Source organism: Hydra vulgaris, chromosome 03 (assembly GCF_038396675.1).
Source record: "Hydra vulgaris chromosome 03, alternate assembly HydraT2T_AEP".
Taxonomy (NCBI): Eukaryota; Metazoa; Cnidaria; class Hydrozoa; order Anthoathecata; family Hydridae; genus Hydra; species Hydra vulgaris.
This window is the reverse complement of record NC_088922.1, coordinates 28486860-28506334: the sequence shown is the minus strand read 5'-3', so window position 1 is coordinate 28506334 and position 19475 is coordinate 28486860. Positions and strand designations below refer to the sequence as shown.

General features: G+C 25.5%; 1 protein-coding gene across 2 annotated transcripts in view; it reads right to left on the bottom strand.

The window, feature by feature from the left end:
• Positions 1 to 17367, bottom strand: part of LOC101235166 (dnaJ homolog subfamily B member 4) — a 29140-nt gene extending 11773 nt beyond the window's left edge. Inside the window, exons 1-3 of one of the 2 annotated variants that reach the window (XM_065792878.1) lie at positions 17242 to 17367; positions 11199 to 11246; positions 10845 to 11009 (exon numbers count right to left, since the gene is read on the bottom strand). In XM_065792878.1, coding sequence (XP_065648950.1) covers positions 10845 to 11003 — 159 coding nt within the window. In that variant the 5' untranslated portion in view covers positions 11004 to 11009; positions 11199 to 11246; positions 17242 to 17367. Of the gene's footprint in view, positions 1 to 10844; positions 11010 to 11182; positions 11247 to 17241 lie in introns of those variants that run through there. The other variant, XM_065792879.1, reaches the window with a different exon arrangement.
• Between the last annotated feature and the right edge of the window lie 2108 nt (positions 17368 to 19475).

The window sequence follows — 19475 nt, the reverse complement described above, 5'->3', positions numbered from 1 at the left end:
TAAAAATTTTTGATTGCATAACAGCTATTGAGTTAAGTGATAAAAACAGTTTTATGGTTTTTAAAAAGCTAATAATTTAAAGACCGGAAGCATTTCCAGATACTGCAATTCACAATCACTTAACTGGAACCCTGATATATATATATATATATATATATATATATATATATATATATATATATATATATATATTTATATATATATATATATATATATATATATATATATATATATATATATATATATATATATATATATACACATACACACAAACATACATATATCAGGCTTTGTTTTAAAGTGTTACATGTAGAGCAATTTATGTACCCCTTAAGCAACTTTACGTAAGCAGTGAGCGATTTTGGTTAAGCAACTTTTTATCATTTTTTAACTTTTAAATTATTCTATAAGCGGTAAGAAAAAAGAAGTTCTTAATTTGAAAAAAAAGTCACATTAACTTTTGAATGAGATTAATGTAAAAATATTTGTTACAAAAGTTTGAATGACAATTAAGTTTAATATAAGTGCTATTTACTAATGAAAAAAACTCAAATAAAATTAAAAGTTTATTTTTATTATGTTTTTATTTTATTGTAATTGTTGTATTTTTAAGCTTGAAGCAAAGATCACAAAAATATAATTAAATTCTAATAAAAAATGATGATTAAATTTAAAACTAATTTAATAAAAATATATAATTTTATTTTGATTAAAAAATATATAAATTAATTTAGATTTAAAAAAAATGTGATTTAATTTTAATTTAAAAAATATATTTAAGTTTATTAAAATTAAAGTTAATGCTTGGGCATCAAATCTATTTAAAACTATTACTAAATACTGTTCAATATTTAAATTTTTTTTGTTCTTAAAAAAAAATCAGCTTATTTTTATTGCAATTGTTTATTTAGTTTTCCTTTCTAAACAGTTTTTTTTTACTCAAAATTAAATTTTAAATAAATGGCTGCATCAAAAATTTGAACAAAACTCAAGTTAAACTTTTTTTTATATTGCAAGTTAAATCACAGAAACTATTTTTTTAATAAATTATATATAGGGCAAAAAATAATCAAGGTTTTGTAAAAACTTTGGTAGCTGTGTACCTTGGAGGTAGCTAATGTTGTGTACCTTGGTGGTACCATCAAGGTAAAAACTTGCATGATTTTGTAAATACTATTATATCTAATATTTGTTATGAAAGTATTACATTTTTAATGTGTAATATTAGTTTCTTATGATATTTTTTTTTGTTTATTAAGAATTTCTTTAGTATAATATGATGTGTATATTTCTTTGTTAAATAGTAATTATTTTTTTCAAATTGTTATTTTCTCTTTGATAATTTTCTTGAATTATCAAAGAGATAATAAAACTGTGTACGAGTTGGACAAATTAGACATGGTCTTTTAGTTGCCACATCCTTCTATTACAGGAGGTTCAGCACGACAGCTGGAAAAACTCATTTGACATTAACTTTGATTACCTGAATGTAGAGTAGCCAAATGCTAAATCAAAGTGAAATACTTATTATTACTAAACTTTAATGTAGATATTTGTAATTACTCTTTTCTTAATCCACATTTTTTTTGTAAGTTTTTAATACTTCTAAGTATAAATTAGTTTAAGTTTATAATAAGTATTAATTGAAATATATCTTATATAAATCTAACTCGATAGATTAATATTATTTCTGATGTGAAATCTAATTATCCTATAAGTAAAAATAGAAAATACATACCTCCAAGGTACACCACTGGTAGTGTACCTTAGCTGTAATATAGGCTGTTTTTTAAACTTAAAAAAAGGGATAAGAAACATGTCTGGATGTTTAATAAAAAATCCTAGAGTAACTAATATCATAAAGTTAATGAAAATATATTATTACAAAACATATTGTAAGTATTTTTTTAATATTTGTAAAAGTTTGAAAATACCTCCGAGATACACCACTCTCCCCTATATCAAACATGCTTATTAAATTTATTCAATTTTTTATCATTTCAATACAATATTTCATGTATTTGCAGAGTGAGTGCAAATTAACGATAATTTTTTTTTTCCTTCCCAAACATCATTGCTTCCAACAAGGCTCCAAGCAACCACTTATTAGAGTTGGAAGTTACTGGAAGAGAAAACATGAAGATTGTAGAGCAAGATTACGATTGACGGAAACTTAAAGGATTGCAAATTATATAAATCAGGAAAGCAAGACATAGGAAGCGAAATCTAAAGTACTGATGTACAAGGAAAAAAATTAGACAAATAGGAACTTTTGAAGCCCTTAGGGACAGTCACAGAAAAAGGATGAGACTTAATTCAATGACAAGTAACACGAGAACAAATTTTAGTAGATGGCACAAGAGACGCTAGCCCTTTAGAGCAGTGCTCATTATAGTATTTGTAGAAAAGAGAAAGAGAAACAACATTACAGCAATGTCATAATGGTTGAAGGTTGGCGCAAGAGCAGGTTCAACTATGCTTACAATGCGTTTTTGCACCTTGTCTAAAAGAGAAAGAGCATCATTAGAAGATCCGCCCCAGATATGGCAACAGTATTCCATACAAGGCCGGATTTGAGATTTATAGAGATAGAGAATAGAATCCAAAGTAAGAAAGTGTCAAGCTCAATAAAGAGATGCAACCTTAGCAGATGTTAACTTTGCAACAGATTTGACATATGGTTTCCAAAAAAGATCGGAGGTAAGAGTTAAATCCTAGAAGACGAAGGGTAAATGACTCATTAAGTATATTACTGTTCATAAATATAGGAAGATCTAGATTATTGAGATAACGATTAGCTGAAAAAGATTGAGTTTTATTTGAGTTAAAGTTCACCAGTCACTGAGAGCCCTGTGCTGTAGCAGAAGTGAGATTCTTTTCAAGCTCAAATGCCCCCTCCAAGTAATCAGAGAGTGTTGGCTTCTTATCACGACAAGAATAAATGGTAGTATCATCAACAAACAATGCCACATTAGATGTGAGAATATCTGGAAGATCATTAATGCAAATTAAAATGAGTATAGGGCCAAGGATTAAACCTTGAGTAGCCTGTGAAATTACAGAATAAGAAGTAGAGTGCTGTCCATTGAGGACAACTTTTATACTATGATTAGAAAGGAAGGATTCAATAATCCTCAAGGTCTTACCAAATACACCATAAGAAAGCTTATGGAGAAAACCAGCATGCCAAACTTTATTGAATGCTTTAGAAATGTCAAGAGTGATGGCCTTAACCTCTCCACCTTTATCTAATGCACAATAAAATCTATCATTTATTACTGTTAGCAAATCAGCTGTAGATTGAGAAGATCGAAATCTATATTGATGATCAGAAAGTAAGTTATTATATTCAAGATGAGAATTTAAGTGCTTGTTAATTAAAGATTCAAAAACCTTGCTTAATTTAGGAAGAAGGCTAATGGGACAGTAGTTGGACACATCAGATTGCTCTCCATAATTTTTGAAAATAGGGATAACAGATGCCGCTTTCCAGAAGGGTGGAAAACAAGACTCTGATAAACATTTGTTCAATAGTTTTGAAAGTATAGAAGACAGCTCCGGAGAACACATCTGCAAGACTATAAAAAGTATGTTGTCCGGGCCACAAGCTGTAGAAGAGTCTAGGCAGGAAATCACTTTAGATACAGGAGTGATACGAATCTGGAGCTGATACGAATGAAATTGAAAGCTGGAGTGATACGAATGTCAAGCAATGGATCAACCTGTTTGTTAGCAATATCAGATAGAACGCCACTAGTGGAATCAAAAGACGATTTTGATGAAAAATTCTTAGCAAACAATTCAGCTTTGTTTTTAGGTGAGATGACAAAGTCTGAACCATACAAGAGAGATGGAAATACAGATTTGCCCTTATTATTGAAACTATTAAAGATTCTCCAGAAATCACAAGATCCTAATTTTTGTGAAAAAAATAAAATTTCATGACCTGAAAATAGAGGGCTTTGGCATTAGACAAAACCTTTTTACAATGGTTTCTAGCCATAAACAGTAATGAACAGACGTCTGTTTTCTGGAGAATTGTTTTGCTGATAGATATGGAAGTAATGGTTTCAATTGGCAATTTAAGCAGCACAATGTGAGGAAAACCATGGAGTTGAGTGAGGCTTGACCTGGAATTGTCGTGAGGGAATAAAAGATTCCATGCCAGTCTGAATCCACAAAGTTATGTAGGAAGCACATAAGTCAACAGGAAGGCGAAAGATATCTACCCAAGGGCCGTCATGAACAAAATCACGGAAATCCCAGTCAGGTTTAAGGTAGCTGTAAGATGTACGATGATAGGGGGATTGAGATGATGAAGAAGAATAAGATAACAGTTTTAGAGAGATCAAACTGTGATCAGAAGCACCTAAGGGTGAATGTGGAGAAACTGAGCACTGACTAGGATCAGAAACAAGACATAAGTCGAGTAGAGAAGGTAAATGATTCAGGCTGTCTGGAAAGCCAGTTGGAAAGTTGACTATTTGAGTTAGGGATTGAGAAAGGCAAAAGTTGTGGGCTTTAATGACTGCAGAGTCACTGACACTAGAGCCAAGCCATTCAGTGTGATGAGCATTAAAGTCACCAACAATATTGGCTGATGAATAAAGAGAGAACGCTTGGTTAATATGATCAGAAATAACATCAAAAAGAGTGCAGTCTTGAGATGAAGGAGAGCTATATAGAACAAAGAGAAAGGCAATAGAGTGAAGTGGTGCTAAGCGAAAGCACATAAAAGAATAGTCTGTGGATTCAAACCTAGTTTCCTAACAAATGGGTGAATTCTTACGAATGTAAATCCCCAGGGCAAGCATGTGACAATTGCAGTCTTTACAAGCTAAAGGAAGATAATCATCAACACTAAGATCACAAGATGAGACAGCTATACTCAAATTAGTCTCACAAAGACCAAGTAGGTGTGGTGAACTTTGCAAGAGATAAGACTCAACAGAAGAAAAATCACTTTAAAGACACAGATATTTGTCAATGATAGGTTTAGAGAACTTGATGATGACCATGGTTTTTTGTGTTTTATAGTTTTTGGTACTTTATTCATTTTTAAATTTGTTAGAGAACTTAACTCAAATCATAGATAGTACTCAGTATACTGTTGATAAGCCTAAGCAATTGCCTCGTTACTATTGATAAACCCTAAGCCATAACAAAGGGCTCCAAATGTGGCCTTGGCAATTCATACGAAAAGTACAAACAGGGACACCATCCATGCGCAACATGGAACTGTTAATGCTTTGATATTTTTCAGCTTTTGTTTTGTTTTTCAGTTATCATATGATTGTGATCTACAGTTAGATATGTCCAAGCTGAGAGTTGAATCCAAAAAATTGATGGTTACTTCAGCTAATTTCTCACCCGAGTGATCCTCAACTTGCACAAAATTGTTAAATCTTTCAATTGGTTCAAATGTTGTATCATCAACATATCTCAAGATAATACAAAGCTGATCTTTGTGACTAATGTCTGGTGTAGAATCGACGGATAAACCAAAATATTTTGAATTTTTTACTTCGTTGCTAATCGACTGTAAAACTTTCTTGGCCATCAGTGCAACAAGTTCATCACAAACAGTCTTTGACAAATAATTAGTTTTTCCAGATCCAACATTTCCATAATTTTCCACATGAAAGAAATGGGTCAAACTTCAAAATAAGCTCCAGTAATCCTATAAAATTGCCATTGGATTCTTTGCTGAAACTTTCGTTGGATCCTCTGAAAGCCAAGTTTTTTTCTATTAAAGTACAAATCACTGCTACTACTCGTTTCAAAACTTGTCGCCAGTAATTTCGTTCCTTTCTGATTTCATAGTCCAGCTGAACTTTTACACTATAATTATTTTTACACTCTAAATACTTCATCAAAGCTTTTCTATGTTCGGGTGAATTCTCATGACTTTTTAACGATGAAAACAAATTCTTCCAGTCTCTAAATCCATGCCTTGTTAGGGCGAATTGAGAAAGTCTAAACAGCTTGCACACAAAGCAAAACATACTACCTAGCGATGGTGAATATATTAACCATTCTCGTTTAAATTCTTCACCATTAGCTTTCTTGCTGGTGAAAAGGTTTTTTGAGCAATGTGTCATTTATACAATTTTTGAGCCAAAAATGTGTCATTTATATTCTGACAGACTTCAGGCCTCTTTTGAATCCCTAATTCAACATCCTCCTTAGACAAATCAGTCCATAGTCCGGCATCACTCTGTCTATTAATTTGAGCACTCAAAACATTTAAAGTTATTGTACTTATTGGAGATGATTCACAACAAGCTAGAGTTGATGTTTCAGTGATTGCTGACAAATTATTTGTTTCCAATCCAGTAGCATTTTCATTTACTTTAATGAAAAACTGATCAGGCTTTGGTAATTTTTTGACTTCCTCATCTTTTTTAGCTTTTTTCTTACGTTTTTGAGCTCCGCTTTCATAAGCTCTCTTCATTTTTTTGTTTTTTCTAAAATAAAGGAAAAAGTCAAATATTCTTATATTTCTTTGCTGAAATGAATGAAATAAAGCACTAATTAAATTCTTACATTAATTTATTGAATTGTACTATACTTAAAAAAATCATTTTTAATCTAAGTTTCTAGTTTATTCTGTAAAAATAGAATTCAAATTTCAACTTATTAAGTTGAAATTTGATTTCTATTTGAAAATTTGATTATACCCTACATTACAATTTCACAAATTATGAATAAACAAGGAAGGGGTGTATGTTTTCACTAAAAAATTACTAAAATAATTTTTAAGAGATGGTGCCCATAGGAAAAACAGGTTTTTCAAATTAATAATTTGAAATTATGAACATTTATGTGCAAACTCACAATATATAAAGTTCAACTTTTTTTCAATACAATTGTTGATTTTTTATCAAAAGTTTTCAATTCAAATATTTATTTGTTTTGGAATTAGATCTCCTGATGCTTGGGGGCCCCCAGAATCTTGGGGCCCTAGGCAGTGCCTAGTCTGCCTATAGGTAAATCCGGACCTGAGTGTAAGTTTCTTATACAAACCACTTTACTGATTTGCAGAAATCAAACCTAAAAATTGAAGCAACTTTTTTACCTTGTTTTCCATATAATGTAAGTTAAGTGACATTTTCAGCAATAAGTTTGCCCTTTTTCGGCCAACTTTTTGATTCAAAACTTTTTAGCTTTTTTTATTCTTTAGACTAACAACTTTCATACAAAATAGCTAAAAGTTTAATTTACAGTTTAAATAGGCAAATATTTGATAAAGTTGTTGCGCGTGTAACATAAATTAAAAGTGGAATTGCTCATATATATATATACACACACACATACACATACACACACACATATATATATATACATATATATACATATATATATATAAATACATATATATGTAAATACATATATATAAATACATATATATATACATATATATGTATATATATATATATATATATATATATATATATATATATATATAGGAAAATTAAAAAAAAAGCACGCACAAAAAGCAATCATAACGTTTAAGCATGGTTTATTTCAAAGTTATATTTAAAGTTAATTTTATATGCAAATGCATACATTTTAAATTATACTTATAATAAGTGAAAAAAGGTCTCTTTTAAAGTATTTAAAATGCATTTTCAATTTTAGTAACTCAGTGTTTTAATTATAAACATATGCTTTTTATAACAAATAAAATACTATCTTTTGCTTAACTAATTAGGAAAAAAAATTACTAAAAGTAATATTTTTTAAACTTGAAATTCAAATAAACAAACTTTTACGTCTAGCAGACTTGTTTATAAACAAACCTTCCTGGGAAGTGTGCGATCGCACGCCTTGTTGGTCCAAGCTTAAAGTAACTTTTTTAGACAACTTGAACACATTCTCATATAGTAAGAGTTTTAAGAATTTGCGGCAAAATAAAGCTATAAGAAACTAGAGAGAACAAAACAGCAATACTCGAAGAAAGGAAACGAATACTATACCAAATAGAAAATCAAAATATATTAAACTAAAAAAAATTGAAATGTAAATAAAAGGAAAATGTTGTGAAAAAAAATATTATACCTAAATATTTTACTATTTTTTTGTTTTCTCTTTTTTTTTAGGGCGTTTGCTATTTTTCACTACCAAAATTGATACAAGTTGAGTTAAAAAAGCAGATAAAAATACTTTATAATTTTGCTAGAAACATGGACAATTTTTAAATTTTTTTTCGAATGTTTTTGCTTAACTTGGTTGTTTTTATCGATGCACAAAAAAGCGAGAAAAATAATTGTAATTTATTTGTAAAAAAAATTTTTTTTTTTTAAACAAGTTTTTCATATAAAAAAATAAATAAAAAGTCATTAATAATAATATTTAATTATAGAATATTTGGTTGTTTTCACTACCTGGACTATTCAAATTATGCATTTCAACCCAATAGTTTATTTTCTGATGAACTATTGTTATTGAAAAAGCTTCAAAAGCTTGTGGGCTAGTGCATTGTTAATTTTTAACGAAACTTTTTAACGAAATTTTTAGGAGCCTATTTAAAACTTTTTTTAAGTTTTTAAATAGATTTTTTCAAATAGAGCACCCGTTATGTTCATTATCTTTAGTAATTTGTATTAATGTTGGAAATTGGGCAATATAAAAGAAACAATGTCAAACATGCATCAAACGCGGTAAATACATTTATAAAAGACACCATGTTATTCTTTTATTTAATTTATTCTGTCATTACAAAATTTATTAATCATATAATATATTTTACAAATAAATAGCAATTTATCATTTTACTTTCCTATTATATATAAATATTGAGAAAAAACATCAAATATAGCAAAATCATTTTTAAAAGCAAAGACACCAAAACGAATAAATGTAAGAAAAAAAATTAACAAAATTTCTCATAGTTCTAGCATCTATAGCAAATTAGTTTCTTAATTATACAGACTGATAAAAATTGTGAATAAATCACATATCAAAACTTTCAATTGTTGTTAAATTGTTATAAAAGATGTTTTTTTCATCAACTTGTACAAAATTGGCTAGCTAAAAACAACAACTACTCTAAAAAAAAGAATACAAAAGTTGTATCAAAACTTTCTTTTTTTGATTATTAAATTTTCTAGTTTTTTAATTAAACTGATATTTTATTATTTAGAATTGTTTTTTTTCTTTCTCAGTAGATAAGTTTAGCTTTTTGCCGCGAATTATTGAAACACTTTATAAGTTAAAGATGTGAGCTGCATTGGTCAGTGTGCCTAAAAAAATTACTTTAAACATGAATGAACAGGGTGTGCGACCGCATGCGCTTCCTGGGAAGGCTTGATAAAGGTTAATGTTTCAGAGTTAAAGAGTTGAGAGAGGGTTGTAACCACAATAAGGTAGCCTCCTCAACCATCATGGCCTTCTCAGCCATCATGGCCTTCTCAGCCTTGAGAAGTGAATAACATAAAAGATAAAAAAGTGACATCTTAATCAGTAAAAATATTTGAATAAAAATTGTGATTATGTATTTCCAAAAAATGATTTAAATATCAGTAAATCTGCTCTGATAGCTGTTATTGTTGGTTATAGTAGTTAATGATATTAGTTAGTAATAATTTAGTTAACAACTAAGTTAATAATATAATAGTTATAATGTTAATGTTGGTAATAACAATTCATAAAATTATAAAACATCTTAAAAAAAACCCAATAAAACCCAGATTGTTTAATTTTTATTGGTTTTTTTAGGGAGATTTTATTGTGCTTTATTGCGCGGGTTTTTTAATGCCGGCCCTGATTTATATGTATCAGTGCCATACCCAGATAAAATCTTATACCATTTGACCAGTTAAGGCGTCCAAACTAATGGGCCCAATTAAAAATTCCATAAGTTATAAATTAATAAAGTCCAACTTTATTAAATAAAAGTAAATAAACACATTAAAAAAAATTGTCATTTTTGTTAGCCATACACTACGACTTATATCTATAATTATAGTGTAAACTTTATCAATGTTGCTTACTTATATTTTTATATAACTATGGAATTTTATTTACATAAATTCAAAGAATGATTTTTCAATTATTAAGAATTACTAAATTTCTTTTTTAGGTTTCAATATAGTTGAAAACAAGTTATGTTTTCAACTATATTTAGAAAACATAACTTGTGTTCATAAATAAAACATAAAAATGTTGTATGACCTTAACAAGATTTTGAATAAAAAAGAAAAAGATTTAGTTCTATTTGTGAAAAAAATTCCTTCAAACAAAAACCCTTTTTTCTCACAGCAAATAATGATGTTTTGTGGTTTCTTATGGTTGCTTTTACACAATTAAATCTATGATATAGAATTTTTAATAATTCTAATGTTTTTGCATAACAAATAAGTTTGCAAATAAATAAAAAAGAAATAAATAAAAAGGAAATAATTAAAAATAATTTTTCACTTATGCATGAACAATTGCTAATATATAAAAGGTATTGAATGTATCTTAATATTATTTATTCACTTGAAGGCTTTTAAAAACAATATCCAGATCATTATTTTATCTAACACGATAAAAATCGATTCACTCAATAATACAAAATTCCACCTAAAACTTCTCAAAAAAAAAAAGAAAAAAACTTAAGAGGTTTTAAACTCTGAATCAGTCTACTTTAAAATGCAATTTTGGAAGAAATAAAGTAATTTTGAGAGGGAAGTCATGAAAAATGTTTTCTTGTTAAATTATAAGATCACAGTCTATATGTAGTTTTATGTATGCTTTAAATTTGTTTATTTTTTCTAGCTGAATATTTTAAAATAGCTCATAGGTAAAAACTTTCAGCTAATTAACAACAAAACAGATAAAAATAAATCAATAAATACCTCATATGCTTCTGCAATTTCCTTAAATTTTTCAGCTGCATTTTCTGCTTTATTCTTATCAGGATGATATTTTAAGGCAAGTTTGCGATATGCTTTTTTTAATTCAGCCTCAGTTGCATCTTTAGATACTCCTAATATTTTGTAGTAATCTTTTCCCATTATAGTCTATAAAATTAAAATAAAATCAAAAGATATTGCATTTTTAATAATAAAATACTTTGGATATCTGAATTTACATACTGTAATAAAAAAAACAAGACTCTGGTCTCAATAAATTTATAACAATTATTAAACTGTAGATGCTTATATTTGTATAAAATAGCTATAGAAAGATTTACTTAGCTTTTGACTCACTTTAGACAAAACTATGAAAAACTCTTCTTGAGTTTTTTTTATCTTTATCTAAAAAAAACACATTTATAACTTATTCAATTATTTTATATATATATATATATATATATATATATATATATATATATATATATATATATTAATTAGATAATAAGAATTAAATATAAATGAATGGGTGTAATGTTATGGGCTAAGAGCATAACTCCCCAATCAAAATAAAATTTTTATTCTTTTATGGTAACTTTTTATTTTATAATTTTATTAAAAAAAATGTTTATAAGTAGTTGAAAGTTAAATTAAAATCATAAAAAAAAACAAAAAAAAACAAACTATTATTCAAGAAATAATAATTTATCTGTAACTATCAAAAATAAAAAACTGAATAGTTATTTCAAGACAAAATAGTTAAGACAAAACTATATTTACAAATAAGAAAAATACTTATCCATTGCAATTTTGAAAAATTAAAACCTCAAACTATCAAATAAACTTGAATTTCAAAATCACAAAATTTTTTCATAAAAATCAATAAGATTAAAAAGAATAGTGCTTTCGAACATCGCATTAGCAATAAATTTGTAAAAATTTTAATAAAAATCAAAATATTTTTTATTCTTGACATGTTTCGTAGTCATACTACATTTTCAAAAGATTTAATTTACAATTTAAACTCTGGTAAAAAAATTTAAAAACTGAAGACAATACAGAAAAAAAATTAACGGACAAATAAACTTGTTACAAACCAATTAAAAATTAAACTACAAATTATGACAAAATAAACTTCCTAATATTAAAATATTAACAATAATAATAATATAGTGCTTTCATAATTTTTTATTTTAATTTTTAAATATCGAAGTTGCTTGTGTAAAATCTATTTAAATTACTATAAATAATTAAAATTTATACATCTTAATAATTTCAATATCAAATTGTGGGCGCCCTTATATATTTATATATATATATACTGATATATATATATTATAAATATATAAATATATATATATTTTTATATATATATATACTGATATATATATATTATAAATATATATATATATATATATATATATATATATATATTCATATATATATATATATTTATATATATATATATATATATATTCATATATATATATATATATATATATATATATATATATATATATATATATATATATATATATATATATATATATATATATATATTTATATATATATATGTATATATATATATTTATATACATATCTATATATATTTATATATATATATATATATATATATATATATATTTATATACAGATATATATATATATATATATATATATATATATATATATATATATATATATATATATATATATATATATATATATATATATATATATATATATATATATATATATATATATATATATATATATATATATATATATATATATATATACAGGGTTGTTATCTGTCAAATATGTCTGAGACATATTTTCTGCCGACATAAAATATGTCCCACATAATTTCTATCGACATATTTTGACATAATTTTATGTCTGAATTATTTTCTGTCGACATACTTTGACATAATTTTATGTCTGAATTATTTTCTGCTAACATAAAATATGTCAGACATATTTTCTGTTGACATATTTTGACATAATTTTATGTCTGAACTATTTTCTACTGACATAAAATATGTCAGACATATTATCTGTCGACATATTTTGACATAATTTTATGTCTGAATTATTTTCTGCTGACATAAAATATGTCAGACATATTTTCTATCGACATATTTTGACATAATTTTATATCTGAATTATTTGCTGTTTGATATTCTTGAAGAAAAAATCAATCTAACAAATTTATTGCGCATTTCAACTTAATTTACAGAGTTAAGTGAAAATAGTTTAACAAATTTGTTGCGTTTTTGCAATCAATTATGCTTCATAAAACTTTTACTTTAAACCCTACAAGCAAACATCAGTTGTTTCATAAAGGTCTTTTTCTGCCCTTTTTAGCGATGTATCATTTGATAGTATTGACTAATATTGGCATTTATTGACTTATTTATTGATTATGACTTATTTATTGATTATGACTAATATTGACATTGATAGTATTGACTAATATTGACATTTGATAGTATTGACTAATATTGACTAGTATTGAGGCATCATTTGATAGTGTTTGATAGTATTGATTAGTATTGATTAGTATTGGCGCTTTCCCTTATTAGAATGTAAAAACCATCTCAAACTGAGTTTTTATTACTGAAAGTGGTTTTCATTAGTATGACAAAACTTAAAATTATTTCTTTGATTAAAATAATAATAAAAAAAAAACTTTTTCAGTTATTTTTAATTATTAGTTGATCCTGAAAAAGATCTCATTATGAAAAATTGAATTCAAAAGATTTTATGAAAAAATGGTTCACAGAATTTCAAAAAATTCGTGCCAAATTAAATTCATTTAAGCTGAAGAATTTGAAATATTTCTCAAAAATTATATTCAGCTCATTAAATTCATATTAAGAAGACTAACCGGTAATAATTTATAACTAATTACGAATAATATACTTTTAGTTATAATAGTTATGATTTATTTAACAATAAAATAATTGACAATTGCATTATAACAGCATAATTAACTGCCATAAACTTGCATAAAATGTTTTGAGTGAAATATATATTGGAATAATTATTTTTTTCATTTTCCTTACGATTTAAAGTCAAAAATGGAGAATAATTTATTGAATGAATCAACTATTAGTTAAAAATAACTAAAAATGTTTTTTTTTAAATATTATTTTAATCAAGAGAATAATTTTAAGTTTAGTTATATTAATAAAAACCATTTTCAGTAATAAAAACTCAGCTTGAGATGGTTTTTACATTCTAATAAGGGAAATCGCCAATACTAATCCATACTAATCAATACTATCAAATACTATCAAATACTATCAAATACTATCAAATACTATCAAATGATGCATCAATACTAGTCGATACTCTCAAATGATACATCGCTAAAAATACTTTGTCAATAGTATTGACAAAGTATTTTTAGCGATGTATCATTTGATAGTATTGACTCAATACTATTAAATGATACATCGCTAAAAAGGGCAGAAAAAGGCCTTTATGAAACAAAAGATATTGGCTTATAGGATTTAAAATAAAAGTTTTATGAAGCATAACACAGGTCAACAAAAACAAAAAATTTTTCTGGTGCCAAAAAAACAATTTGTTTTTTATGTAGGATTTCTTATTTTGATTTCAAATATGCAACTCATTTTTTACCATCACGTCAAGTTGTAAAGATATTTGGGTTCAAATCTTTAGATTTTGGGGAAAAGTCCCTAATTTTGTCGAAAAAAAAGTTGTTCAAAAGTATGTCAACCTGAGTCTCAAAAGAAGCGTATTTTCATAGAGATTTTAAAATATGTCTGACATATTTTATGTCAGCAGAAAATAATTCAGACATAAAATTATGTCAAAATATGTTGACAGAAAATATGTCTGACATATTTTATAACAGCAGAAAATAATTCAGACATAAAATTATGTCAAAATATGTTGACAGAAAATATGTCTGACATATTTTATAACAGCAGAAAATAATTCAGACATAAAATTATGTCAAAATATGTTGACAGAAACTATGTCAACAGAAAATATGTCTGACATAATTTATGTCAGCAGAAAATAATTCAGACATAAAATTATGTCAAAATATGTCGACAGAAAATACGTCAGACATATTTTATGTCAGCAGAAAATAATTCAGACATAAAAATATGTCAAAATATGTCGATATAAAATATGTCTGACATATTTTATGTCAGCAGAAAATAATTCAGACATAAAAATATGTCAAAATATGTCGATATAAAATATGTCTGACATATTTTATGTCAGCAGAAAATAATTCAGACATAAAAATATGTCAAAATATGTCGATATAAAATATGTCTGACATATTTTATGTCAGCAGAAAATAATTCAGACATAAAAATATGTCGATAGAAAATATGTCTGACATATTTTATGTCAGCAGAAAATAATTCAGACATAAAATTATGTCAAAATATGTTAATCGAAAATATGTGGGACATATTTTATGTCGGCAGAAAATATGTCTGAAAATATGTCGACAGATCTGCCAGACATATTATGTCGTAACAACTCTGTATATATGTATATACAGTGTGGGAAAAAAAATAGTGAATTTTTTTTAAGAGTTTTTTATTATACTTTGATTTCACTACAATTAAACTGAAGTTGTTGATTATTTTCAAAAATGATATTTAAGGTAACTTCTGAAGACAGGGCATATATTCGTGACCAGAGAAACAAGATTGGTCCTAAAAAAAGGTTCACTATTTTTTGTTCCACACTATATATATATATATATATATATATATATATATATATATATATATATATATATATATATATATATATATATATATATATATATATATATATATATTATATATATATATATATATATATATATATATATATATATATATATTTATATATATATATATATATATATATATATATATTTATATATATATATATATATATATATATATATATATATATATATATATATATATATATATATATAGTTTCGTATATATATATATATATATATATATATATATATATATATATATATATATTTATATATATATATATATATATATATATATATATATATATTTATATATATATATATATATATATATATATATATATATATATATATATATATATATATATATATATATATATATATATATATAGTTTCGGCAATGCCAACCTAACTGCCTACATTAAAGTGTTTGCAGTCTATGAGTATTTCTATGCTTTATGGTAAAATTTTACTGTCTCTTTTTTTTTGCCAACCTTATGCCAATCTCTAATAATTTAAGTTTAATAGTTTAATCATTAATAATGGTGTTTAATAGTCATGGTTTTTAATAGATAATGAGTGTTTAAACATTTATTTTAGGCTTCAACTTTTTTTAAATTTCAAATTTTTAAAAATCAAAAAAGAAAAAATCTATTTGATTTTTTTCATTTTTTGTGATTAAATTTATTTTAATTTATAAAACTGTTGCCAATAATGGTCATAAAATGTTTTATGACTTGTAATAGCACTTTTTAATATGCTTTACAAAAAAATAAAATAAAAATAAACTATATATTGAAGCATTTTGTTCTATAAAATATTTGTATTTGTATTATGTTTTGATCTGATATTTAATGTTAAATATTTGATGTTTGATGTTAAAGTCACATCATTTATTTTAGATTTTTAATAATTTTTTAATAAACCGGATATAAAATCTAGTGGAAAAGAAAGATTTCAATGAGAAAATTGCTGGATCTGTTCCGTATTAGTAAGAGAAATATAAAATATAATCAAACAATTGACCCATAATATAAGCATAGGTATTGGTTATAATATCAAACTGTTATGATTATAACTAAGAAAAAAATTATTAAAAGCATTATTCTAATGGATTTAAATCTCACACAAAAAGAAATCCATAGAAAAATTAGTTGCTATTATTATAATAGTTATCATCAAATGTATGTAATTAAGACAAACGGCATGTATGTAAATGTATAAATGTACATAAACACAAACAAAAAATACATATTTTGAGCAAGCATAAAAAATTACAAAAAAAAGTACAAAATATATCAACACAAATGCAAACATGCCTGTTTGTATGTTTTTATTAGATTACAAAGACCGAAATATTTATGAAAATATTTATGTATATTTTAAAACAAATTTGAATAAAAGTAAAATAAATAACAATTCATTAATAATTTAAAAAATAAAAAAATATATTCAATAACTCAGATTAGATTTCAACAATAACTTTTAAGATTAGAGGAAACACTATAACTGAATTAATGAAAAAAAAAAAAAAAGTTGATAAGTTCTGAGACACATTTTATATAATTGAATTTTAGTTTAAAAGAAGCATTTAAAATCGAATTTGTTAAAATCCATAAGTAATAACACCTGTTTCGTTTAATTTTTAAACTGCACTATATTAATTTTTTTCGTATTTGCAATATGAAGGAAACTCTTTCCACAAATAAGGTCCATGATATTGAATTGAGTATGCAATTTGTTTTGAACTAATTAAGACAAACGGCATGTATGTAAATGTATAAATGTACATAAACACAAACAAAAAATACATATTTTGAGCAAGCATAAAAAATTACAAAAAAAAGTACAAAATATATCAACACAAATGCAAACATGCCTGTTTGTATGTTTTTATCTCAGTTTTACATTACAAACTGTCTGTGTTAATCTCAGTTTTACATTACAAACTTTGAAATGGATAACACAGGTGCAACAAGTGTGAAGTGGCGGCTTAATTAATCAATCGAATTTAAACATAACTGAATCTACTCTACTATACATTTATATTTAAAAGCTAGTTTTTATATTAAATGAGAGCAAAAAAAGGATTATAAGACTAAACAACATTTAAAAAAATTTATTTTAAACCTAAGTCATATTTTATTTAAAAAAAAACTGTTTTTTTAGTCATACAACTTATTTATGTACAAAATGTCAATTGCATCCCATGCAGATGCGATGGATGATTTCAAGTCAGCTAGTGAACTATATTGTTTACCACTTTCAAACACTATATGTAATAGCTGTGGCCAAGCATTCTCAATAATGTTCAGGTCTGGAGATCTAGCTGGCCACTTCAATGTTTCAATTTTACTGCTGTTGAAATATTCCTTTACTATCTTAGCTGTATGAACAATAGCATTATCTTGTTGAAAAACAAAATTTTCACCACCTATTACAGATGCTTCATGGCTTAAAAATTCTTCAATTAAAAGATAATCCTTAGACATTTTTCTGTCAATAAAATGAATTTTTGATTTACTATGATATCCGATTGCACACCAAATCATTACACCACCGCCACTCATTTGACGCCGTTGCTGTGTTACTGGTTCTTAACCAAATTGTGAAAATAATAATTCCATCTATCCGGCCCATCAAGAAAATTTTTTTTTTTGTCTGAAAATACTACTTGTTACCACTCTTCTTTCCATGTTACATGGTCCTTTGCAAAAGTTATTCCGCTGTTTATGTGATTTGTTGTCAAAGATGGTTTTCGCTAAATTTTTTTGCGTGAAAGGTGATAAGCATTATGAATAACTCACTGAACTGTACATAAATTAGCAATCACTCCTGCTTCTGCAGCAATTTGACAAGCAGTTAATGAAGAATTTGAAGCTTGTCTCAACAACCTTCGCCTATCACTGTCACTTAATGATGGATGTCCGGGACTTTTATTATTCCATACATATGAGGACTATTAATGTAGATTTTAACTGCAGTTTGGCTGCATCCAATAGCTCTAGCCATGTAACTAACAGAGTGACCCATTTTCGATAAATTAGAGAGCACTTTTTTCTCATCTGAACTCAATGGTGCAGCATGACCCATTATTAATTAATTTTTTATTTTATACTTAATAAAAAAAAACCTGAACTAAATTTTTGACAGTTCATAAAAGTTTACAGTTAAATAATCATCTGTGGTGTTTACATCAAATAAATATTCTTAATTTCCCACAACTGCAGTTTGCAAATAAAACATTTTTTGTAAAATTGTCTTATAATTTTGTCGCACTGAAAAAACGGGTTTTTTTAATAAAATTACGTTAAAAATAAATTGTTAAATGTTACATTAAAATAAAAATAAAATGTTACATTAAAAATAAATTTGTTAAAATGTAGTTTAGTGTTGTAAACCCTTTGATTTCATTTACAATAAAAATTAGTTTTTAAATATATATGTATAGCAGAGTTTTCTTTTTGGGGTGTCTTATCATTATGTCACGCAGTGTATATATATATATATATATATATATATATATATATATATATATATATATATATATATATTTATATATTGTAAATATATAATGATGTTTCATTACAATTACATTATATATTACAATATATACATTAGGTCACACCTAAGACTTTTTTATTTCCATCAAAAACTGATGTATTTCCACTACTAAAAGCAAAAATGCAATGTTATTTGGGCATAATATAATTGTAATTATTTAATTAAAATATGATTAAAATATTACATAAACATTATTGTGCACAATTGATTTAGAATCTTAGACTAATTTGTGACTTGAAATATGCCATCTGAAAAAACATTCAAGACCGCAACCTAACAAGGTTATTATATTTTTTTTA